The sequence below is a fragment of the Peromyscus eremicus genome, chromosome 10 (genome assembly GCF_949786415.1).
Source record: "Peromyscus eremicus chromosome 10, PerEre_H2_v1, whole genome shotgun sequence".
NCBI lineage: Eukaryota > Metazoa > Chordata > Mammalia > Rodentia > Cricetidae > Peromyscus > Peromyscus eremicus.
In genome coordinates, this window is record NC_081426.1 from 46,305,998 (window position 1) to 46,331,089 (window position 25,092).

The 25,092-nt window shown below is 41.5% G+C and overlaps 1 protein-coding gene and 1 pseudogene across 3 annotated transcripts in view; one reads left to right on the forward strand and one right to left on the reverse strand.

Moving 5' to 3' along the window:
- Window positions 1-1,809: 1,809 nt before the first annotated feature.
- Window positions 1,810-3,525, reverse strand: LOC131920634 (small ribosomal subunit protein eS27-like; annotated as a pseudogene).
- Window positions 3,526-8,582: 5,057 nt separating this feature from the next.
- Window positions 8,583-25,092, forward strand: part of Pi4k2b (phosphatidylinositol 4-kinase type 2 beta) — a 36,461-nt gene continuing 19,951 nt past the window's right edge. Inside the window, exons 1-6 of one of the 3 annotated variants that reach the window (XM_059275870.1) lie at window positions 12,094-12,256; window positions 12,386-12,464; window positions 20,263-20,399; window positions 22,185-22,385; window positions 22,963-23,094; window positions 24,902-25,055. In XM_059275870.1, the coding sequence (XP_059131853.1) occupies window positions 12,206-12,256; window positions 12,386-12,464; window positions 20,263-20,399; window positions 22,185-22,385; window positions 22,963-23,094; window positions 24,902-25,055 (754 nt within the window). In that variant the 5' untranslated portion in view covers window positions 12,094-12,205. Of the gene's footprint in view, window positions 8,781-11,303; window positions 11,697-12,093; window positions 12,257-12,385; window positions 12,465-20,262; window positions 20,400-22,184; window positions 22,386-22,962; window positions 23,095-24,901; window positions 25,056-25,092 lie in introns of those variants that run through there. The other 2 variants (XM_059275871.1, XM_059275869.1) reach the window with 2 other exon arrangements.

Below are 25,092 nucleotides of genomic sequence, written 5' to 3' on the forward strand. Positions count from 1 at the left end.
TCTCTCTCTCTCTCTCTCTCTCTCTCTCTCTCTCGCTCTCTCTCTCTCTCTCTCTCTCTCTCCCTCTCTCCCTCTCTCTCTCTCTCTCTCTCTCTCTCTCTCTCTCTCTCTCTCTCTCTCTCTCTCTCTCTCTCTCTCTCTCTCACACACACACACACACACACACGTACACTCAGGGAGAGTAAATTGCTATAAGTACTTTTATAATGATAATAAATGGCTCTTAGGGAACATGACAGTGTGGACTATGGTGGGAGTGGTACAAAGCAAGAAAAGTGGATGATTTAAGAGCCACTTCAGAAGTAGAACTAATGAGGTGAAGGATGGAGTAATGGAAGGATGTGTAGACTAAATCATTAGCAAAGTCAAGTACACACTGACAATTACTTTAATAGCCTAACATGACATTTGCAATTTTCTTTCAAGCAGGAAGGGCTGTTGGCTCTACTTCTGATGCTCGTTTGCATCTCATTTATTGCCCAACAACCCCAACTCTGGGATGAGAAGTTAAAAATAGCATCAGCATTCGAGACTTTTAAAGTTATTATAATATTACTAGAGTTCAAAAGTTGAACTTGGGGACTAAAAACTACTATTCACTCATGCTCAAGTGTCCCCACGGAGTCTTCCACTTGGCAGAACTTCCTTGGACCAATGAAGTACCTTTAAATTGAGGCCAGCTGGAGTAAGTCTGGCAAAGAAGCAATTCTAAGAAGGTGTCATGTCAGGCATGTTACTGTAGTTGAGGCATCTCCCTAGGTGATTCAGAGAGGTCTGGACATGTGGATAAGTTTGTACACTGCATCCTGTGCCTAGTCTGGATGGACTCACTCTCTGAGGAAGGGATTTTGATAATGAGGCCCAGGACATTCAAAACATCCTAAAGTGTGAATTCAATATATTCTGTATGTTGTGCTCCATGGGCAGATTTTTAACAAAGAACTCTGATTGTTAGAAATTTAGAACATTTTAATTAAGAGAGAGAGAGAGAGAGAGAGAGAGAGAGAGTGTTGAGAACTCCCACTGCTGTATATCAGTCAGATAGCATACCAAGTAGCCTCTCATCTCAACAGTCACCATGAGTGGACTTAAAAGTACATGCTTTTTTTTTTTTTTTTTTTTTTTTTTGGTTTTTCGAGACAGGGTTACTCTGTGTAGCTTTGCGCCTTTCCTGGAACTCACTTGGTAGCCCAGGCTGGCCTCGAACTCACAGAGATCCGCCTGGCTCTGCCTCCCGAGTGCTGGGATTAAAGGCGTGCGCCACCACCGCCCGGCAAAAGTACATGCTTTTAACCACTGCCCTACATTTCCCAAAGCCATGACCAAGTCAGATCAGAATTGTGCCTGGCAGGATCCCTGACATGCGGTGTTAGGTGACAGTACAGTTAGTCCAGGGCAGCACAAACCCTCCTTTGCAGCTTGTTGTCACTGTCCTTGACACCGTGTAGAGCCATCTGGGAAGGAGTCATCGTGAAGAACTCTCAAGCTGAGGTTGCCTTGTGGGTCAGCCAGTGAGGGATTTTCTTTCATTTTTGAAAAAAAAAAGGTTACAAAATTATTTTTTAAAAATTGTATTAATTCTTTGAGAATTGTATACATGCATTCAATGGATTTTGATCACATTCACACCCCTGCTTCTCTCCCTAGCTCCTCAGAGACCCACTCCTCTTCCCACCTCCCCAACTTCATGTCCTCTTTTTTTTTTTTCAAGACAAGGTTTCTCTGTGTAGCTTTGGAGCCTGTCCTGGAACTCACTTTGTAGCCCAGGGTGGCCTTGAACTCACAGAGATCCACTTGCCTCTTCCTCCCAAGTGCTGGGATTAAAGTCATGTGCCACCACCGCGGGGCCCTCCTCCCTTTTTTTTTAATAGCTGAGTCTAATTTGTGCTGCCCATACACTTATGGTTATAGGACCACCCATTCATGAGGTCCTAACTCACTCTCCCTCCCCAGAAGCCATCTACTATCAATAAACAGTTCCTCAGCTAGGGGTGGAGGTTGGTATGTTGTGATGTTGACTAAAGTCTTGATCTTGTGATTGTCTTGGGCAGTCCACCACAACTGCTATGAGCTCATGAGTAAAGCTGAAGATATTTTCTCAATCTGAATAATTTCAGAGAGAAAACCCACCCTGAATATAGGTGGCATCTGTCCCTAGACATAGGATCTGGACTGTGTAAGAGTGGGAAAGGCAGGCTGAGCACAGGCGTGCACAACCCATCATTTACTTTTCCTGATCATGGATGTGCTATGTCAGCTCCTTCAAGTGCCTGTCACCTGACATCCCCACAGCGAAGGACTGTGACCTAGAGCTATGATCTGAATGAACCCTTCCTCCCTTAAGTTGCCTTTGTCAGGGTATTTTATCACAGCCAAAGGAAAGGAAACTGAGACAGGTGCCCTTTTACACATACGATAGATCAATGTGCCCCTCAGAGCTTAGATTGTGTGTGTGTGTGTGTGTGTGTGTGTGTGTGTGTGTGTGTGTGTCAGAAGGGCAATCTTTTTTTTTTTTTCCTAAATGTGTTTATTGGGATGGTTCCCACTCATCTTGAAGCAGGTGCTTTTCAGTGCTGCTTCCTCCTGAAGAGCATCCTTCTGTCAGCCTTGCTTTTCTGCCTGTAGCCTGACAGAGGACAGTGGAGCCAACACGCAAGACCACCGTTTGTGCATGACTAAAGACCGTGGTGATCTTATAGCATCCATAAAGTAGGAATGGGGGCTCTGCACCAGGCACTTTTTCTTGTGTTTCCTCTTTTCTTCTTCTGGAGAGGGATGAAGGAAATCCTTTGCAAGAGGCATGTTCTCGTAGGTAGGTCATCACCGCTGGAATGGCCTGAAGGGCAATCTTAAAGGTGGAGAAAAGTTACCCAAGGAATGCAGCACCTGTGAGTCCTCTTGTGCTCCAGTTTGTTTCCTGTTGCTATGATAAATGCTATGACCAAAAACAACGTGGGCATGAAGTGTTTAATTGGCTTACACTTCCCAGTCACAGTTCATCATTGCAAGAGGAACAGAAGCAGAAACCATGGAGGAATGCTGCTTACTGGCTTGCTCAGCTCGGTGTCTTATATAGCCCAGGTTCATCTGCCTAGGTGCTGCAGGCACCTAGGTGAGGTGCTGCTCACAGTGGGCTGCCCACCCCCCACCCCATCAATCATCAATCCAGACACTCCCACAGGCCAATCAAATGAAGACAAGTAAATGTCCCTCTTTCCAAGTGATTCTAGTTTGTGTCAAGTTGACAATAAAAACTAACCAGTATACCATGCAACTTATAAGTTATCTCAGGTGATAGAAAGCAACCATATTAACATGGGCTCTGGAGGCCAAGAAACTAGTTCAAATCCCAACTCTTCTCATCAGCTATGGAAAGATGGGTGAGTTATTGAGCTTCTTTGAATCTCAGGATCCTCATATCGGTAGTAAGCTTTATTGGATCACCAGCCCCCAAATCATGACACAGAGACTTGTTATTAGTTCTGAATGCTCGGCCTTAGCTTGTGCTCATATCTAGCTAGCTTTTGTAACCTGTTTCTTTTCACCTACATTTTGCCCCTGGGCTTTTTAACATTTCTTTCCTTCTGTATATCCTACTTTCCTGCTTCTTCTGTGTCTGGCTGGTTGGTGGCTGCCTGGCTGGCCCCTGGTGTCTCCCTTTTTTTTTCTCCCTCATTTCTCCTCATTCTCCCCACCAACCTAGATTTCTCCTCCTACTGCCTAGCTATTGGCTGTTCAACTTTTTATTAGACCAATCAGGTGTCTTAGGCAGGCAAGGTGAAACAGCAACACATCTTTACACAGTTAAACAATTGCAGCATAAAACAGAAAGCAACATACCTTTACATAATTAAACAAATGCAGCATAAACAAATGCAACACATCTTTACATAGTTAAACAAATATTCCACAATACATATCTGTAAAGCTATGGTGATTAAAAAAAAAAAAACCTTTCAGGGCTTGGGTGAAGACAGAGGTGACATGAACCAAGCATGGGCCAGTTATATAACAGTCACTCTGTGGATGCTTCATGTGGACACTGCTCATCATTTCACAACAGAACACATTTGCTTAGTTCTTAGATGTCATTCCCAGAGAATAATAACAGAAGACTAGAGATCAAACCCCTGGAACAGCTCAATCCAGTTTCTGCATGATTTTGAAGTACAAAGAACTAATTGCTACTCATTTTCCTTAAAAAAACTTCAGAAAAAACTAACTTTGCAGCCGGGCGGTGGTGGCGCACGCCTTTAATTCCAGCACTCGGGAGGCAGAGGCAGGTGGATCTTTGTGAGTTCGAGGCCAGCCTGGTCTACAGAGCGAGATCCAGGAAAAGGCGCAAAGCTACACAGAGAAACCCTGTCTTAAAAAACAAAAACAAAAACAAAAACAAAAACAAAAAACAAAAAAACCCCAACTTTGCACTTTTGGGCCTCTTGCTGCTTTCCCTGCTTTCCCTGCTTTCCGCTCTCCCCACATGGCCCAGCTCAGGGTCATGTCCACTCTGGACTCTCCCAGAGGTCCCTGCCTCTGGTTATGCTCCCCCACATATTTATAATAAACTTTTTCCTCCCCCATACCTAGGAGCAGCCATGTTTCCTTTCCTTTCCTTTTGTATTCCTTTCTTCTTTCTTTTCTTTTCCTTCTTTCCTTCCTTCCTTCCTTCCTTCCTTCCTTCCTTCCTTCCTTCCTTCCTTTCTCTCTCTCTCTCTCTCTCTCTCTTTCTTTCTTCCTTTCTTTTTCATTCAATCTGAATATAGTCAGAGTCCTAAAATCTCTGAATTTCTTGTCTCAAAATCCTCACCCTGCTCTTTCTACCAATCTCCACTCAGCCCTTATCTATGCCCTATATTACCTTAAACCACCTCCCAATCTGAATAGATTCTAACCTTGTCCTCTCTCATGCACGCTGCCATGTTGAAGGTGATGATCTTCCTTGCTATGGTGTTTTGGTTTTAATCTAAAATGTCACACAAGTCTATGTTTTATAGACACTTGGCTCCCCATATGACAGCATTAGTTTGGAAGGTTCTGGAGACTTTCAGAGGTGTGGCCTAATTGGAAGAAGTAGGTAAATGGGAGCAGGTCCTTGAGGATCATCTTATCCTGGCTGTTCCTATTGCTTTCCACTCCAAGTGGAACAGCTTTGTTCCCCATGGTCTGGCCACCATGATAATGTGTTCAAGTTTATGGGACCAAGCAAGATTGAGCTGAGATTTTTGTTGTTGTTGTTCCTCTGAAACCATGAACCTCGTTCTGTTTGTTTGTTTGTTTCTTAGGTTGTTTCTGTCAGGTATTTTGGCCTGTAAAAAAATAGCAATACAAAATTAACTAATACACATGACAATGCATTACAGAATGAGTTTATAGGAGTGATGGATAAGCTCATTTAAAGGTTGTGCAACCCCTAAACTTGACTATGATAAAGAATGTATTTCTTTCTAAATGGCATTCCATGGGAACAAAGCAGTGATAGTATCAATATGAATTACTAAAGGTGTTAGAATTTGTAGAGTTCAAACATGAGATGTTGACACAGTGAGCTATAGGTGTGTGTGTGTGTGTGTGTGTGTGTGTGTGTGTGTGTATTGCTGGAGACTGAACTTGTGCCCTCATACAATCTAAGCAAGTTCCCTATCACCAGTATTCATGCTTAGCCTGACACTGGGATATATGTGTGGGATATATATATACATATTTATCATGTTCATTTGAACAGAAAGCAAGTATGTCCTGGCTGACTGGTGTGGCAGTGCAGACTGGAACTGCTAATTTACTCACAAGGTAGATGCTTTACTTACAGGGAATGAGACAAATCTGCTATTCCAAAGTCTCTGACAGAAATGTGTGCAAAGCTTATTATAATGTAAAAGCACTTCTGCAAAAGTAAAATTCTGAATGAGAGCCTGGAGGATGGATGGTTCAACAGTGAAGAGCACTGGTGCTCTTCCAGAGGACCTGGGCTTGCTTCCCAGCACCCACCAACATGGCAGCTCACAACCAGTTATAACTCCAGTCCACCTTTCTGGGCTCCCTGGGTGCACACATGTGGTGCACAAACACACATGTAGGCAAGATATCATATACATTAAATACACATTTAAAAATGTTTAAAAAGATTGAATGAACAGTAGTCCCACAGAAATGTGAAGACTTCTATTTTCTCAATCCTGTGTTAAAAAATAAAGTATCTTGAGAGAAGTTATAGCACAATTACTAATAATTTGATAAACTTTGTTGCTTGGTAAGTAGTTTAAAAGCCTCTTAGTATATATCCAAGAAATTGAGCAAGTAATAAATGAAACAAAGAGGATATAAAGTGTCTGATGATAGATTATAAAAATTTATTTGGTAACAAATAACCGCAATTTTTAGCATATATCTTGGAGTTCTAACAAAGATTGTCATGATTTTTTGTTTGTTTGTTTTTGTGTTTGTTTGTTTGTTTGACAGGATTTCTCTGTATAGGCCTGGCTGTCCTGGAACTCACTCTGTAGACCAGGCTGGCCTGAAACACAGAGATCCACCTGCCTCTACCTCCCAAGTGCTGGGATTAAAGATGTGCACCACCATCACCTGGCTGGTTGCCATGATTTTGCTAGTAAAAGTATTTTCCATAATCCATCTATTTATTTGGTAAGATTTTTTTCTCAGTGTATAGGCCTATAAAAAAATAAAATGATGAGCAGAATTGATACTGAATCTTGTCTCGTGGAAGAGGTGATACTTGTCTACTAACCCATGAACCGAGGAAACAACAAGGCTATTCATTTTCACTAAAAGATGCATTTGTAATAAAATATTTCATAGGAGATTATGTCAGACTAACCCTCTTATGGATCAAAATTATAAACTTTGAACAAAAATCTAAAAGCAATTATTTGAAGCTGCTGGCCGCCAGCCAGAAGCAGGCAGGCAGAAGCGGAAAGGATGGCTACTCTTCAAAGGACGGTAACACAATGAGTGAGATTTATGTTCAAACATTTTGCCTGAGGGCACTTCCTACTATACACTGGGAAAGGCAGCTGGCACTCGGTCAAAAAGCTACCTTCTTACCGGGTTAAGGACTTGTGGGATGCAGCATGTGTTCTCCAAGCAGCTAGAAATACAGGAGTGGAGCTCTGGAAAGGACTTATCGAGGTACCGGCCCCTCATATTTACACACATACTCCATCCAAATCCTTGCTGCATGGGGAGACTATGCAAGGAGTCCAAGAAAACAACAGTTGGAGCATTGAAAGGCATTATCAGAAGTTTGACTCCAGACAAGTCAATTACTTGCTAGAACAACACTCATTAAGGGAGATGACAGTATGTAAGAGGCTCAGCAGCATATCACCTACTGCATCATATATATATATATATATATATATATACGTCATATATATATGATGTATATATATGTAAACCTTAACAGACATATAAATGAACATGAAATATAAAATTTTGGCTTGTAGTCAAGAAGTAGAAGTGAGTAGAAACTGACTCCAGCCTGGTCCAGGTGCCATTTAAACAATCATTATATGTTTTCAAGGACTTAAGACAATACACGGTTGTGATGAATTAGTAATATATGGGACTCTCAGCAGAGAAATTGAGCTAATGTGTGCTAAATGGAAATTCTAGAACTAAAAATAAGGTTTGGAATTAAAAAAAAATGTACTGAGTGAGTTGAAGAGTTATTTGATTGACTAACTACAAGAGTCAGAAGACAGGAAATAGATTAAGGGAAATTTCCAAAATAAAGTGATTAACAACTATTTTAAAAGGAAATAGCTCGGCAGAGCCTTGGGACAATATTCATAAGTCTGACATATACACAATAGGTATTTCAGAAATAAAAGAGAAAATGAGACAGAATAAAAAAAAAAACTGAAGTTGAGCCCCCTCCCCAAAATAATTTTTAAACATAAATCTACAGATTAAAATTTTTCAGCCAGGGCTGGAAAGATGGCTTCGTAATTAAGAGCACTAGCTACTCTTCTGGAGGACCTGGGTTTGATTCCAGCATCCACACTGTGGATTACAAAAGACCTTAGCAAAACCCGAGCAGGATATAGCTCAAGAGAAACCGCACCCATGATGTAGTTATTCAAAACCAAAGACAAAGATAAAATTTTAAAGTCAGCCAGAAAAAAATAGTGACATAGTACAGATTGGACAGGTAGGTGGACTCAGAGACAACAAAGGCAACAGAATCATGGTACGACATTTTTAGCACTGAACTTGGATGAGGATAGCAACATCGGCTGTTGTGGTTGGCATCTGGAACATCCTCCGCAGGCTCACATTTTGTTCCAGATTGGTGGAATTGATTTGAGAGGCAGTGGAGCCTTTAGGAGGTTAGGCCTGGCTGGCAGAAGTGAGGGTCTCTGCAGGTGATGGTGCTGCTGGTATGGGCCATGGTTTCTGCTCCCTGTGTCTCCCCTAATGAGTCGTCTCTGCCTTATGCAGCTCCTGTTAGGCCTTTTCCCACTGTGATGATTTAAACTTCTGAAATCATAAACCAGAATGATCCTTTCCTCTCATGTTGTTTATGTCAGGTGTTTTGGTCACAGTGGTGAGAAAGATGAGCGATACATCAACTTACAGTCCACTGTCTCTAGGAAATACCACTGGGAAATGATGGTGAAATTGATCATCCCAAATAAATAAAATCTTAGACATCATCCCCAGATCTGCATTATAACTAATTTTGTTAAGTTCTTCACTGGGAAGAGAAATGGTACGACATAGAAAATTAGACCAATGAGAAAGAATGAAGAGTACTAGAAATAGTAAGTATTTTATACCAGAAATTATTTTCTTAATTTGTTTAAAATATATGACTGTTTAAAGCAAAAAATGTACATTGTGTTTAATGTATGCAGGTCTATTTTACATGGCAATAAAAACATTAAAGATGGCATATAAATGGACCTACATTTTTGCAGGGTTCTTGTATTTTATGACAATTAGTATAATATAAGCTCTTAATACATTAAGCTAATTTAAGGATGTATACTATAAGCTCCAGAACAACCACTAAAAATTATGATAAAAGTACTAGTAAGGGGGTTTGGGATTTAGTTCAGTGGTAGAGCACTTGCATAGCAAGTGCAAGGCCCTGGGTTCGGTCCTCAGCTATGGAAAAAAAAAAAAGAAAAAGTACTAGTAAAAAAAACCAGTGGTGAGACTCGGATGTGCTAATCAGAAATGCCAGATTAACACTGAAGAAAGCAAAAGGAGACTCAACCAAAAAAGGATGAAACAAATAAGATAAAAAACTTCAAAACAATATATTTAAATCCATCTGTATCGTCATTACATTTTATGTAAATGAACTAAAAACTCCAACTGAAGCATAGAGATTAATAGACTAGATTTAAAAACTATGAACTAACTGAAAAATATTTATCTAAGACAAACAGTAAGCCTAAGATTGGTGGAATGGTTCTATTCATACAGACAAGATAGACTTCAAGGCAGGAGTATAACTAGAGATAAGAAAAAAAAGTTCATAATAAATATTAGGAAGGCTGAATCAGGACTGGTGCCAGGCTTACCACTGATCTTGTGCTTTACTCTCCAGGACCTACAGGATAGAAAGAGAACACTCACCCTTTGAGTTGTTCTCTGACCTTCAACACACACACAGGTAATTTTTTTTAAATTAAAAAGTAAAATTATTAGGCAGTCATAAAAGCCAACAAAATAATAAGGACAAATACACAGTAATAAAGACTGTAATAACCTCCTCTTAATACTAGACCCAGATGAAAAAGTCCGTGACCATATAGGTGACCTTAACAACACTGTCAATACTTAAATTACTTAGAGAATCAACTGGGAGATTTAAAAAACACTCAACTTTAGAATATATGTTCTTTGTAAAAATGCACACAGAATGTTGGCCAAGTCCTATCACATGCCTGGCTATGGAATGTCATACTTTAGCATCTCTGTTGTTCACAGTGTCCTTGTCCTAGTGTGCTGTGAGAGATACCCTGACCTAAAGGAAATTAGGTTTATTTGGCTTACATTTCCACACCATAATATATCATTGAGAGAAATCATGGTAGGAACTCAAGCCAAGACTATAAGGGAACACTGCTTACTGGCTTGCTCTCTATGACTTACTCAGCTTTCTTATACAACCCAAGATCACCTGCCCAGGGGGGATGGCATCCCTCACAGTAGGTGGGAACCTTCCATTTCAATCATTAATTAATAAATGCCCCAAAGATATGCCCACAAGCTAATCTGATCAAGTCAATTTCTCAATTGAGGGTTCTCCTTCCCAGGGGACTCTTATTTTGTGTCAAGTTGACAAAAACTAATCAGCACAATACTTAAACTAGAAATAACAATTTCTAGAAAACCCTTAAATACTTGAAAATACACTTCAAAGAAGTAGTTTAAAGAAGAAATCCTAAGAGTAATTAGAAACTATTTTCAGCTGGGTCAAAAATGAAAGCACACGACATCAAAAACAGTGGACCGCAGGTAAAGCAAAGCTATGAGGGCAACTCATAGCTTTAAAGGCATTATATTTAAAAGGTAGGAGCCTCCCCAGTCAACGTTTTAATCTTTACTAAGCAGCTAGAAAAAGAAAGGTGGAACAAATGAGTTTTAAGGAGCAATAAATAAATAAATAAATAAAAATAATAAAATCAGTGAACTAGAAAGCAAAAAGTTAACACAGCCAAAATCCGACCTTTGAAAAAAGATTTCTAAAAATTGATACACTTTAGATTAGTCAAAGCAAAACAAAACTACGTATTACTACTACCAAGAATGAAAAGAAATTCCCTGCTCGAGCCTAGCACCAAATAAATGTACGTAGTGTACCGATTATGGTAACAAAACTTAGTCCAAGTTATCTCTAAAGAGACGCTCCCTGCTCTCATGGACTTCTTCTATTGTAAGATGTTAGTCAAAAAAATGTATATATATAACATATGGATTCTTGTAACAGGACAGGACTATTTAGGTTCTGTGCGAAGAGAAGCTCCCAGTCTTCATGAACTTTCATTGGAAAGTGTTAGTGAAATAAATGTATATAACGTATATAGTAATAAGGGAGGACCATTTAGGTTGGAGGGGATGGTCCTCCGTGGAAACAACGCTGGTCCTGCTTCCCCAGTAGGAACCACAGCAGCTGCACACAACACCTCCCGGGAGGGGGGGGGGGCGGAGATACAGGTGGCCCGGCGAGACCCGCCCCGCCCCGCCCCGCCCCGCCCTCGCTTGCCCCACCCCCGGCCCTTCTGCGCAGGCGTGTGGCAAGCGTCCCGGGGCTCGAGGGGCGGGGCGTGGCCGGCGGCTGGGCGGGGCGGGCGCGGGCTGGTGGGACTGGTGAGGTGGCGTCGGTGCCGTCCGGCAGCCGCGGTTTGGCGCGATGCTGAGGCCCCAGCCAGGAGGAGCCCGGACGCTCTGAGCGCCCGAGCCGCCCGCGGAGGCCATGGCCGAGGACTGCCAGCCCCCCCGCCCCTCGGAGGACGAGGACGAGGAGCGGGAGCCGCTGCTGCCTCGGGTCGCCTGGGCCCAGCCGCGGAGGGGCGCGCCCGGGAGCGCCATGAGGCTGCAGGCGGACGAGGGCGCGGCCGTCCCCCGCGAGCCCGCCACCGACGAGCCGCCGCTGGCGGCCGGGGACGCGTCGACCTCCACGAGCCTATCCATCGAGCCGGACCGGACCCGCATCTCGGGCTCAGGTGCGACCCATGTGCGCGCGCAGCCCGCCCCTCCCTGCCTCGGTTTACTCCCACCCTTCCCTCTGTAGCAGGCGGCCAGGGGGCCACTAAAGTCTCACTCTGTAGGCTCCCCCCCAAAGAGTCAGTCCAAGTGGGAACCCAACACCGAGGGAAACTTCCTTCACCCCGGACCGTGACGTAAGTTGTTTGTTCAAATTTGGACTTCAGTTCCGAATTAAGAACTCACAACGGTCCAGAAAGTTCGCCTCGGAGTCGTGAGTTTTCCGGGTGGATGACAGCCGAGAAACGTAAAGAAAGAATGACCAGTTGCCGTTGACACAGGTTGCAAAACTTTCCCTTAAATGTTGCTATTGTGACGTTAGCCAGAGGGGGCAGAGGCTAGTGAAGTCTTGTCGCTCGCTGGCTCTCTGCAAAGTGTGTTTGTGCATTTGAAAAGAGAACACCTTTTCATTATCATGTGGGCTGATTTCAAGTGGACTGGTTACCTTTGAAAGAGAGGCTGACAAACTATGTTTAAACTAAGATTTAGACATGCTGTTGCAGGCCTGGATATCTGTGTGGTGAGTTTGGGGTGGTGGAGTGTAGTTCGGCTAATTTGGCTGAAATGGGGTAGATTGGTACAAAATCCATCTGGAGTCTAGACAGGCTTGTTTCTCAACACAAACAAAACTCCTACTTGTTGGTGTTAGGATGGATCCAAAGAAGTGGTATATGCGCTGTTCCAGAGCATCATTCCGTGTGACCGTTTATGGAAAGGCCACAGGGAAGGTAGTTTTTATTAATACTACTTATTTTCCTAGAAGTTGCTAAGTTTTACTTGACCTACTAATGTGCTAGTGTGGCTTGAAAGGATTTTGGAGAGAGCAAGTCAAGATTTCTAACTGAACCTTTATTCGAACACAAATAATCTAAATAAGAGTCCTAAAGGACGGGCTGTGGTGGCGCACGCCTTTAGTCCCAGCACTCAGGAGGCAGAACCAGGCGGAACTCTGTGAGTTCAAGACTGGCCTGGTCTACAGAGCAAGTTCCAGGACAGGTTCCAAAGCTACACAGAGAAACCCTGTCTTGAAAAACAAAATAAACAACAACAAAAGAAAAAGAGTCCTAAAGGAAACGGTCTCGGAAATGCATTAAGTACATGTCTGCCGTTACCATGGCATTAGCTGGTGGACGGGTTTGCAATACAACACGGAATAGAACAAAGGAATGTGAAGTTTCCCACCTTCACAAGTGAACCCCAGTTCAACCAGCCACAGTGGACACTCTGGCGATATATGATATAGAATCCAGTCTGTGAGGTAACTGAGATCATATGGCTGCTACTTGCCTTTTCTTGCCCCAGAGTTTACCTTGTATGTTAGATTTCAATAGAGCCTAAGGTCTTAAAAGTAATTTATTGTTTGATAGGGTTGGGTCTGGTTTTTTTTTTCCCCTCCTATTGTTTGTTTGTAGTAAACACTGTCAAGGGTAGAAAAAGCCAAAAGAGGCCAAGAACGTGATAGTTAGAATGCCAGTGGGTTATCAGAATTACCTCCTTGGTGGTGATATATATGTCACAGTTTCAGATGGTTTTTGACGTTTCATTAGTTCTCACGGTACACAGTAGGTTAGTTGTCATTGACCCTCTTCTTTGTTGGAGAGTTGAAAATGAATAAAACTGTAATGACCAAGTGACTCCTAGGACTTCAGGAGTAAGTAGTTTGCACAAAGTCAGATATCCAGGAAGTGGTAAAACTAAGACAGAACCTCCTTTTTTTTTTTTTTTTTTTTTTCAGGTCGTGAACTTTGTCCTTTTTGCTATAAAACTCTGTTATAAAAGAACTGCTACTTTGGGGTGTTATGTGGGTTTTCTTTTTAATAGGATTTTAAAATAGTTTCAGGCCACTTGAAAACTACTTAAAATATTTAAAACTTCTAAAAGATTTATGATTGCATAGTTTAACTAGATTTTTAAGTTTCTTTTCCAAGACAAACCATTCAGTTGTCATGAAACCACCTTTAATTTCAAGTTATTCTTGCTTTTAGGTCAGTATGGACATTTGTGGTGTTTAACTACTTTGTTGCTATGAACAGGAACTTTATGTACTTGAGCCAATGGAGAATGTCATGTGTCTGTTATCTTTATATTAACAATGTAGTTGGCAAAGTCTAGAAGTCCCATGAACTTTGTTGTTAAGTCAGTGTTCGGTCATCCTAATCAGTGAATCAGGTTGTAATAAAGATGATACCTAATACCTGTGGACCAGCGGTACATGCTGGACATAGTTCTCTGCACTTCACATGTAGTAGATCATACCTAGCCCTATCCAAGGAGTACTGCTTTGGATTCCCACATAAGGAAGCAAGCTTGGCTTGGTGGTAGATACCTGTGATCCCCACACTTAGGTGGGTGAAGCAAAAGGACAAGCAAAAGACCTTCAAGGCTAGCCTGGGCTGTATAGTAGGTACCAGGCTAGCCTGGGCTGTATAGTAGGTACAGGCTAGCCAGGGTTGCATAACAAGACTCTCTCTTAAAAAAGAAAAAGAAAAGAAAGGAAGGAAGGAAGGAAGAAAAAAAAGTAAAAATAAATAAAGGGGTTTTAGAAAGAAAGAAGCACAGGGTAGAGAGATGGTCCAGCAGTTAGCAGAGGACCCAGCATCCACATGGTGGTTCACAGCTTTCTGTAACTCCAGTTCCTTGGCATCTGATGCAGCCTTCTGGCCTCCGTGGGTACTAGGCATGCACATGATAAAACATTCACACACATAAAACCAAATAAATAAATCTAAGAAATAAAGAGCCCAAATGTAACTTCCTGGAGTCTGTTTCAGTGGAAGGAACTGCTGCTGGCAGTGGTGTTGCCTGATCAAGGATCAAGAGGCTAGTAATTAACTATTTTAGGGCAAATTTTACAAGAATACATGTTTCCTGTGTCTTGACAGTCTACCCACAACTGAGATTGGAAAGTAAGCAATTATGGTACTAAAGATTATTGCTCAGTTGGTGCTTAAACACAGCTATTCCAAGTTGAGTGCGCTGACTCACTTCTACAGCAGGTAGAAGGCTGAGGCAAGGAGGGTCAAGCATTGGATTAAGGCCAGCCTGGGTTGCATAGTGAGTTCAAGGCTATCTTGGCCCAATACAACGAAACTCTTAACCTACAAAACAAAACAAAATATGTAGCCATTATTATCCATTTATTACAGAAATGGCTATCATTCATCAAATATCTGAGTATCTCCTGGGCACTAGTAGAAAGCAGGCCTTGAGAAAATGGTAGTAAACTCTATCAAATGATGGCCTGTGCTTGGCTGCTGTATCCCTACCTAGCTTTGTAGCCTGTGGTCACCTAACCCAGTTTTGATGGTTTGTGTATGTGACTGACAGGGAAAGCTGAGGTTCCTGGTCTTAGGGAAGAGGACCAGGGGAGTGGCATCAGTTTTGGGACCCTTGAAGCGTGTTTAATCACCAGTCTCGTTAGCACTTTTTCTAGGAGGAATTCTAGTTAGTGGGTAAGATGTAGGAAAGGTGAGTTCTCATTGGTTTATTTAAGTGAACCCATGTTAAGTTACCATGCCTGCTTACTTTCATCTAACCATACAAGGTAACAGAATAGCTTTCTAGAATTTGTATTTTCCAGGGGCTGGAGAGATGGCTCAATGGTTAAGAGGACCGACTGCTCTTCCAGAGGTCCTGAGTTCAATTCCCAGCAACCACATGGTGGCTCACAACCACTTGTAATGAGATCTGGTGCCCTCTTCTGTCCTGCAGGTGTATATGCAGGCAGAATACTGTATACATAATAAATAAATCTTGAAAAAAAAAAAAAGAATTTGTACTTTCCAGAGTACCCATAATCGCTGTTGGTATGGTCAAATGGATAGTTTGTTAACTTTTTAGATAGCTATGGTGAGGGCCTTCCATGATCTAGTCTTTGTTGTCGGCCATGTGATACATCAGAAATCATAAAAAAGCTCTGTGCTTCCCCAGAATTCAGGTTATTTTGTTACAGTTTTAAATATGAACAGCAAATGGGAGTTGTGGGAAGGGAGCTGGGTTTTCTGTGGGAATAGTAGAGACAATTCAGATCATAAACCACTTGGACATCTGAAAATCGGAAACCAAAATAAGGCTGGAACTTGAAAATTGAGATTCTCCTTAGAAAATAGATTTTGAGGACTAAATCCATGACTACGTGGTTAAGAAGGCTCATTGCTCTTGTAGCAGACCTAAAAGTTCAGTTCCTGACACCCAGGTAGGGCAATTCACAACACTGGAGTTCTGATGCCCTCTTGTGGACTCCTAAGGCACCTCCACTCACACATATACACTTAATTAAAAATCTTTTTTTTTTTTTTTTTTTTTTGGTTTTTCGAGACAGGGTTTCTCTGTGTAGCTTTGTGCCTTTCCTGGAACTCACTTGGTAGCCCAGGCTGGCCTCGAACTCACAGAGATCCGCCTGGCTCTGCCTCCCGAGTGCTGGGATTAAAGGCGTGCGCCACCACCGCCCGGCTTTTTTTTTTTTTTTTTTTTGAAAAATTTTTGATGTGGACGCAAAGTAACAGTATACCCCTTAAAAGTATGAACATAATTTTAATTTTAATTTTAATAATAATTTTAATTGAAAAAATGACAAGGGCCAGGAGTGTGGTGGGTGGTACAGTGGTACCCAGGGGCTCTAAGGTCAGCCCTCACATACCTCTTCCCTAAAGAAAATACAGCTATGTCTTCCACTACTGAAACTCCAACCCGATGCCAGCAATAAGCCTTCAAACCAAATCATTCATAGTACAGTAGGCACAAAGCAGTGTGATATCAGTGGGTGTTCTTCAAGTTAAACCCATTGCCAATGTGTGTTTAAACCACTAGAATGTGGGGAATTGTAGAGTATGATTGCCAAGAACACAGTCAATGAAAACTTAGCTACTGAAAACCAATCACTTTGATTTGAAAATAGTTGAGATGTAGCCTTTTCTCTAATAATAACTAGGACCAGTTTATCTATCTATCAATCTATCTACCTATCTATCTATCTACCTATTTTTTGCACAAAGTACCTTTGTAGATTGTAGTGGTAAATCCAGGCCATCTTCAAGTAAGAGAATGACCATTTCCAGTGGGGAGGATACTGTCTCATTAAGAGGCTAAGAACATCCTGGCTTATTGTACAGAAATTCCTCTTGATTGATCTGGTTTTGGTTGAAGCTAAATTACTAAGTATTTAGAGAGCCGTTGTGGGTTCCATGACAGCAAGGAAGAGAGTATGTGTGATAAACTCCCAAGTGCAGCCCATGTATTCGTTCAGTAACATTTAACATTGACAGTGTACATGTAGTATCCAAAGGAACTGTTGAAGATGGGAGAGACCACAGCGGTCTAAGAGTTGAGTCATTTTAATACCACTTAGTAGTATATGGCAGGATCCTAAGTAAATAATGCAGCATTAGAAGGCCTCTGTTTCAAAGTTGGTGTCAAGAGTAGAGTGTCTCTGTTCTGCAGTAGATTTCTTAGTTCTGGAAGCCCTGTTTTATGGAGGAGTTGTGGAAAACTGAAGCATGGAACTGGGGAGATGGCACAGTGCTTAAGAGCATCTGCTACTCTTGAAGGGCGTGGGTTTGTACCCAATGCATAAGCATCAAACTCACTGCCATCTATAACTCCTGTTCCAGGGCCTCCAATGCGTTCCACAGGCCTCCCTAGGCACCAGGTCCTTGGTGCACATACATATATGCAAGCAATACACGTAAAATAAGTACAACTTGTTTTCCCTCTTGGTTTTTTCAAAACGGCGTTCCTCTGTGTAGCTTTGGAGCCTGTCCTGGAACTCCATCGGTAGACCAGGCTGGCCTCAAACTCAGAGATCCACCTGCCTCTGCCTCCCAAGTGCTAGGATTATAGGCATGTGCCACCACTGCCCAGCAATACAATATTTTTTTAATCTAAGCTCTGGAAAGCCTTAACACTTTGATGTGGAAGGTAGTCGGGAGGGAAGTGGTTTCTAGTCTGTGGAAAGGGTAAGGAGACTTGGGATTCTCTCCAGAGGGCAGGTCTAGGATAGAGGCTTTAGTTCTGGAAGAAGAGGTTTGTGTTTGTTTTCATGCATACAGAAAAACACCAGGAAAAGAAATTATATCTCTTTGAGGTCATTTTGTGTACACTCCTTCTCGAGAATACTTGCTGATGATGTATTTTGGAAGACACCCCATCACTAAGAACAAATAAACTTTTCGAGATCGTTCTGTTGTTAAGAATGGGTCCATTGGGTCTGGAGAGATGATTCTGCCAGGTTCGGTTCCCAGCACCCACATGGCTGCTCACAACCATCACTCCAGTTTCAAGTCAAGGGGATCCAGCACTGTCTTGTGCACCCTCGGGCACCAGGCATGCATCTGTTGCACATGTATACATGCAGGCAAACACTCATGCTCAGGAAATAAAAGTAAATATTTTTAAAGGAGCCTGTAAATCTCTGAAGTGTAAGAAATATCACTTGACTAATGATGATGGGTACTGGTGCCCGTATTCAAACAAATATAAATGCCCACTACATACCAAGGTTAGAGTTTCTTTGCTTCATTCTTAAGGATCTTCGAAGGACAGACAAAGACTGTTTGGAATGAGCATCTCGGTTGTATAGACATGATTAAAATACTTTGCTTATTCTCGTGAGTAGGTAAAATATGTCCAAACAGCCCTTTTTATAATATTTTTGTCAGCAAAGACTTTAGAAAATAGTAAATAACAGTTTTATTTTTCTGAATTAAATAAAGTTGATTATGTTTTGAATTTTCATAATAATGTACATAGAGAATTGAAGTACCTTCCAAATTAGAATGGAAGTGGCTGTCGGCTTGTCTTCCCATTCTAAATGATTCATTATTAATTCATCAGCAGGTGATTATTGAGTGCTTATTGTGTTCCAGAAACTGTGAAAGTTCTGGGAACACAGCAGTGAAAGAAATCCTTGTCTGCTGAGAGCTCATAAACAAATCAGGAGACAATGCTCAAATAACGTGGAGATTAGCAGCAGTTGGGTAAGGGAAAGTAGAGGCCACAAGGACTTGGCCTTTTGCTTAGAGTGACATAGGAAACCCTGGGGCTGTTTAGTACAATGGGGCGATATGATTGTGAGTTGGTTTGATATAATTTATGAAGGAGTTGATAGGACTGATTTCATTGTAGGAGTAGAGGTTATAAGAGTTTGTGTTTTGGATACTTATGGCTTATTATAGATCAAATGTGGAGACAGAGTGTGAGATCATTGATGAATCCAAGGTCTTTGGCCTAAGCAACTGGAAGATACAGAATTGGCAACCCCTGGAATTGGACAGAGTGGCTGTGTTTGGGAGAGGTGGTAGAGATAAGGAATTGAGTTTTGAGGGTAGTAAACCTTGAGCTGTCTTGTAGCAGCCAAGATGTTGGGTCCAATAGTGGGTATTCGGGATGGGAGCTGGGAATGGTGTTGATAAAGGTGAACAGGGGAGCATGAACTAGATCTGGGTAATACACTACTGTTTCCCGTCATCTACTGAAGGAGAGTGGGAGGAGGGCTGTAGAGAATCTGGGGGCAGCTTGCTGTAAGTGCACTTGTAATCCCAGGGCTGGGGAGGCAGAGACAGCAGATCCCTGGGGCTCACTGGCTGGTCAGCCTAGGCTGGTTGGCAGGTTCCCGTTCCCAGGGAGAGAACCTGTGCATTCTTCCAACAAAGTTAGGGTTGGGGAGGTAGTTCAGGGGCACAAGGGTGCTTGCTGCTACACCTGACCACCAGAGTCCAATCCCCAGAACCCATGTGGTAGAAACAGAAAAGATTCCCAAAGTTGTTGCCTGGTTTACATGCATGAGAACATGCACACATACCAAATAATAAATAAATATTTAAGGGGAGGAAGCTAGAGAGATGGCTTGGCAGTTAGGAGTACTAACTGACCTTCCAAAAACCTGAGTTCAGTTCCCAGCACCCACATGGTGGCTCACAACTGTGTGTAACTCTAGTCTCAGGGAATCTAATGCCCTCTTTAGCCTCCCGGGGTTCCAGGTATGTACCAAACATATGTGCAAGCAAAATGCCCATACACATTAAAAAAAAGAAAAGGAAAAAAACAATTAAAATATATTTGTTTATTTAGTGTTTTTGCAAGACAGTGTTTCTCAGTGTAACAGCCCTGGCTGTCCTGGAACTCGCTCTGTAGACCAGGGTTGCCTGGAACTCACAGAGATCTAACTGCCTCTGCCTCCCAAGTGTGGGATTAAAGGCATGCACCACCATCGCCCAACTAGAGCTAAATGTTTTTAAAAGGAGGGCATGTACATCAGTCCTGAGGAACACCCAAGGTTGGCCTTTGACCTCCATGTGTGTACACCCTGAATGTACACACATGTACCCCCACAGGAACACACACACACACACACACACACACACACACACACACACACACACACGAGTGAGGTTAGCCATGAGGATCAAGACTGACTCTCTGATGTTTGATTTCCTTTTTCCATACCTTACTGTCCTGAAGCCGCTCACACAGGTCCATAGTATGTGTGCTCACAGAGCTGGTCTAACGCAGTCACTGCTGTTATTTCAGAGATAAATACATTCTTGGAAGATCCAGAATTTGCTGATATTGTATTGAGAGCAGAACAAGCAATAGAAAATGGAATTTTCCCAGAAAGAATCACTCAAGGGTCAAGTGGAAGTTACTTTGTGAAGGATTCTAAAAGGGTAAGAACTTCACATGTATTACACACATTTTTGGAAGACACTACTTTAAATGTGAAATGTCCGAGTTTCTGAAAATATTTTTCCTATTACATCTTTTGTTCCTTCTTTTCCAGAATAAAGATTGGTGATTTCTGTTTTGTTTTTCTAAGTACTCAATAGTATAGAAATGGAGCTGATAGTTTCCAGTTGTAGCTTACTGTTCTGATAGTTTCTGTTAGGTTTCAAGTATTTACCTTATATCCGTATTTACTTATGGATTTGTTGAATGCATATTCATAGTCCCTCCTTTATAGCTCTGTTACCATATTAACCAAGTACAGTGGAAGATGAAACTTTCAAAACCTGTCTAATGTCATTTCCCAATGCTTGATTTATTTTTTTAAGGTATAGTTCAATGTCCTAGGAATATTTTCCTGGCATTATGCCAAGGAAAAGAGGCATGGCAAGCTTGAAGGCATTAGAGTGTAGCAAAGCAAATGCACTCTGATTCTGGAGTAGAAAAGAAAAGTTGCTATTCACTGAGTTGAGTTTTCCAGAAATGGTGCTGTCTTTTCTAAAAGCTGTCTGTGTGGTACATAACCCACCGTCCTTTTTCCATGAGGTCTACCCCCAGAGTTAAAGTGATATTTGAAAAGTGATTTTTAGCCAGGAGATGGTGGCATCCGCCTTTAGTCCCAGCACTTAGGAGGCAGAGGCGGGCAGATCTCTGAGTTTGAGATCTTTGAGTTTGCTGGCTTAGAACTCACTGTGTAGCGGCCATTCTCCTGTTTCAGACTCTCAGTGCTAGGGGTCATAGGTGTCGAGCCACAAGGCTGGCTTCCAGGCTTGAGTTCTTAACTGGTTCTTGTTTTTCTTGAGTTTTTTTTTGGAGTTTATTGTATTATAAAGACATTATGTTTAAAATTGTATTTGTCTGAGATAATTGAGCCATGAATTTAATGAGTATATTTTATTAGATTAGTACTAACAATTATAGAAACTTTTGGACACCCATAAACATTTTTCTCTTTATTTTTTTCCCCCTCTTACAACAAGAGTTTGACTACATGTCTCAGGCTAGCCCAGAACTCACTATCCTTGTGCCTTAGCTAACCCAGTAAGTGCTGGGATTAAGAGGATGTACCACCACCCATGGCCACAGTTTTTCTTACTAGGAGAGAGTGAAAATGGGTTCATGAAAAATATAATGGGAAAAATCTTAGATGAGAGCTGCTGATGGTGTAGTTGTTGAGTTTATGTTATTTGTTGGTGTTTTTAAGAATTACTTGAGCACCTACTATGTATCAGGCACTGTTCTAGTCCTGGAGGTAAACTCTAATGGATTCCTTGTCTTTTTAGAATATTTAGCACAGCAGGGAAAGGAGACAGTGAGTGAGTATATATTTGAATATTTAGTAGATCACAAGTAAATATACAATACTGCTTACATAAAGTGTGGTCTGAGGCAGGAGAAACTTCTTAAGCTTGTGAAATCAGCCTGGACAGCCTAGCTATAGAGAGAACTGGGGTGGTGTTGGAGGGGGTGGGGCAGACTCCAATGTTAATTTGGAAGTGCTACAATTTAAAACACTTGTAGTTAATCTGGTTAAATGGCATGAAGCCTTGCTTCGCTTTCTAAGGTTTGTTAGAGGAAAGTTTTAAAAATACTGATACAGGGGAATATTGATTTTTAAATTGAGAATAATTTTTACAATGTGATTGGAATCAGTCATGTTAGTACTTGGAGGTTATTTATTACCCATTTGTCCATAAAAGTCTAAGGATTTCTTCTTTCCCCCCCCCTAGAACATTATTGGTGTGTTTAAACCAAAATCAGAAGAACCTTATGGCCAGCTGAACCCAAAGTGGACCAAGTATGTCCATAAGGTTTGCTGTCCCTGCTGCTTTGGCCGAGGCTGCCTGCTCCCTAACCAGGGCTACCTTTCTGAAGCTGGCGCCTACCTGGTGGACGCAAAGCTTCAGCTGGGCATTGTACCTAAAACAAAGGTAAAGGAGAGTTCACTTATCTGTGGACACTTGAGTGATAACTCCCAGTGAGAGAGCCTAAAGTGGACTTCCTGTTGTGGTAATGCAGAAGCCCAGAACAACTGGTTTCATGCACTCCGGTGTAGATCCATACAGCAGACAGGGGACTGTCTCTTGTTCCCGGGGTCACAGGATTCTAACAGAAAGGGGAAAGGACTCGTATTTAGAAAACAGGAAAGAATCGGGTAGATCCTAGAGACCCTTTTGATCCTGCTGACAATAGCTTGCAAAAGTGTCCACAGCATTGCCCTTGTCTTCATTTGGACCTCTATGTAATTTTATTTGATGCCTTCTTTTAAATGTTCATTTTTAGTTCTATATTTCAAGGCTCTTATTTTTTCCACTGGAAACTTTAGACTGCTTTTATATCTTTTTTGAAAGAAATACCTGCCATTTAAAATTCTGACCTTTGTAAAGATTTTAGATTCTCTAGGAGCTTTGTTAGAGGGTTAGACCTTGCTCATTTACAGCATGAGAGTGAATTTGATGGTTCGTGTGAGTAGAAATACCATAATCCAAACTCTAACCATTTTTCTAGGTGGTTTGGCTTGTCAGTGAGACATTTAACTACAGTGCAATTGACCGTGCAAAATCAAGAGGCAAAAAGTATGCCTTAGAGATAGTGCCAAAAGTAGGGAGAAAGTTCCATCGAATAGGACTTCCTCCTAAGGTAAGTTTTTCTAATAAGCTTGGCTTTCAGGGCAATTGGACATCTATTCCCTAACTCCTGGGATGAGGCATGTAGACAAGGGGCATCCTGCTGTATGTAGACTGTGGAAATGAGAGGGGGGGAGGGAGAGAGGGAGGGAGAGAGAGAATGAGAATGAGAATACTTGTTCCTCTTGAGCTCATAGTAGCTAGCAGTTTCAATGCAGTTTGATAAAGCTGTTTAGAAGGCGTTAAGTCCATGGAGATCTGAGGGGGTAGAAAAAGGATGCCTAGAGTTCCTTTCAGTGGTAGAGCACTTGCCTGGCATACACATGCAAGGTTCTGGATCCAGTCGTTTCTGGGGTGGGGTGGGGTGGAGCTTATTGAATTAGGAGGAGTTATGATGTAATTTGAAAGGCTTTGCAAAGTTACTGTGGAAAGCACAGGTCTGGAGTTAGAGCTGGGTTCCAATTTCAGCCTTTCTGAAAACGTCTGTTTTTATAAAATGAGATGAAAAACCACGGCTGCCTTTTAGGTTGCAGGGATAAACGGAAGAAATTCACATCGCTTGGCACATAGTGAAGACTTAGTAAATGGTAGTTCTGCCAGATTTATTACTTACTATAAAGCCAAGGGCCTTTTGCGGCTAGCTAAGCAAGGATACAGGGAGCTAATGGAAGAGGCATTCTAGAAAACTCTCTAGGACTTTTTTTTTTTTTTTTTTAAATATATTTGACTTAAATTTTATTGTTGCTATGCAAGTATCTGAAGAATTTGAGTAGAGCCAGGCACGGTGGCACATGTCTTTAATCCCAGCACTCAGGAGGCAGAGCCAGGTGGATCTCTGTGAGCTTGAGGCCAGCCTGGTCTACAGAGCGAGATCCAGGACAGGCACCAAAACTACACAGAGAAACCCTGTCTTGATAAACCAACCAACCAACCAAACAAACAAACAAACAAAAAAACAATTTGAGTAGAAATTCATAATTAACATTTTTCTATTTAATTATATCCCAGGTAGTCAGTTTTGAACATTTTTACTATTTTCTTAGACGTGCTAAAATAAGTGTGACTAAAGGATGCCGCTCGAAGAAAACCTTTAAAAGGAAGTTGTTAAAACAAGCATATAAAATGTTAAGCCAGTGAACAGACTTCTTTATGGTGATTTGTTTGCTTGCATTTGTGAAGCAGAACAGGTTGCTCATTACCTGTATGTCATCTGCTGATGAAATTTGTATTCTGACATCAACTTATTTAGTATTAGCTAGTAATTTTAATAATAAAAATGCTCTTTCAAATGGGCATATTTTCAAGGAAAAGACTCTTTAAAAAGCCATTAGAAAGGCTACAATCAGTTGATTAAATCTTTAAAATTTATGATATGATCTCTGATCTGCCTAAAGAATCCATTGTATTTTAAAATGTATTTTTTGTGTTAATGTTATGAAAAGGAGACAGAAATGTTGCTTTGGTGAGAAGATTGCACTATCATGACAGTGTACGGTTTGACCTCTCAGCTAAAGTCATTTTGATGCCTATTTTTAGGAAGTGGTGTTCTTAAGGTGTCACCTTCAGGGCATATGTTTATTCTCTTTTTTAATTTCCTAAAATATCTCCCTAAAAGTCTTGGATTGAGCCCTTTTTAGTTACTGTGTGTTCTTTGTGATTACCTAAGCTAGTGTGTTAAATGATCTTAATAAATGTGGCTTGTCTGGATTAATGCTTTTTTCCTTAAGTGCTTATGTAACGTTCTGTGATGGTACTGCTGAGAAATTTGAAGAGTAATGCCTTTGTACTTCCCTTTCTAACTATAGTTCTTGAAATTATAGATCGGTTCCTTTCAGCTGTTTGTGGAAGATTACAGGGAGGCTGAGTATTGGCTTAGGAAGTTTGAAGCTGAGCCTCTGCCTGAAAACATTAGAAAACAATTTCAGTCGCAGTTTGAAAGATTAGTGATTTTGGATTACATCATCAGAAACACAGGTATTGACCTTCTCTCGTTTGTTCAGTCTCTTTAGTT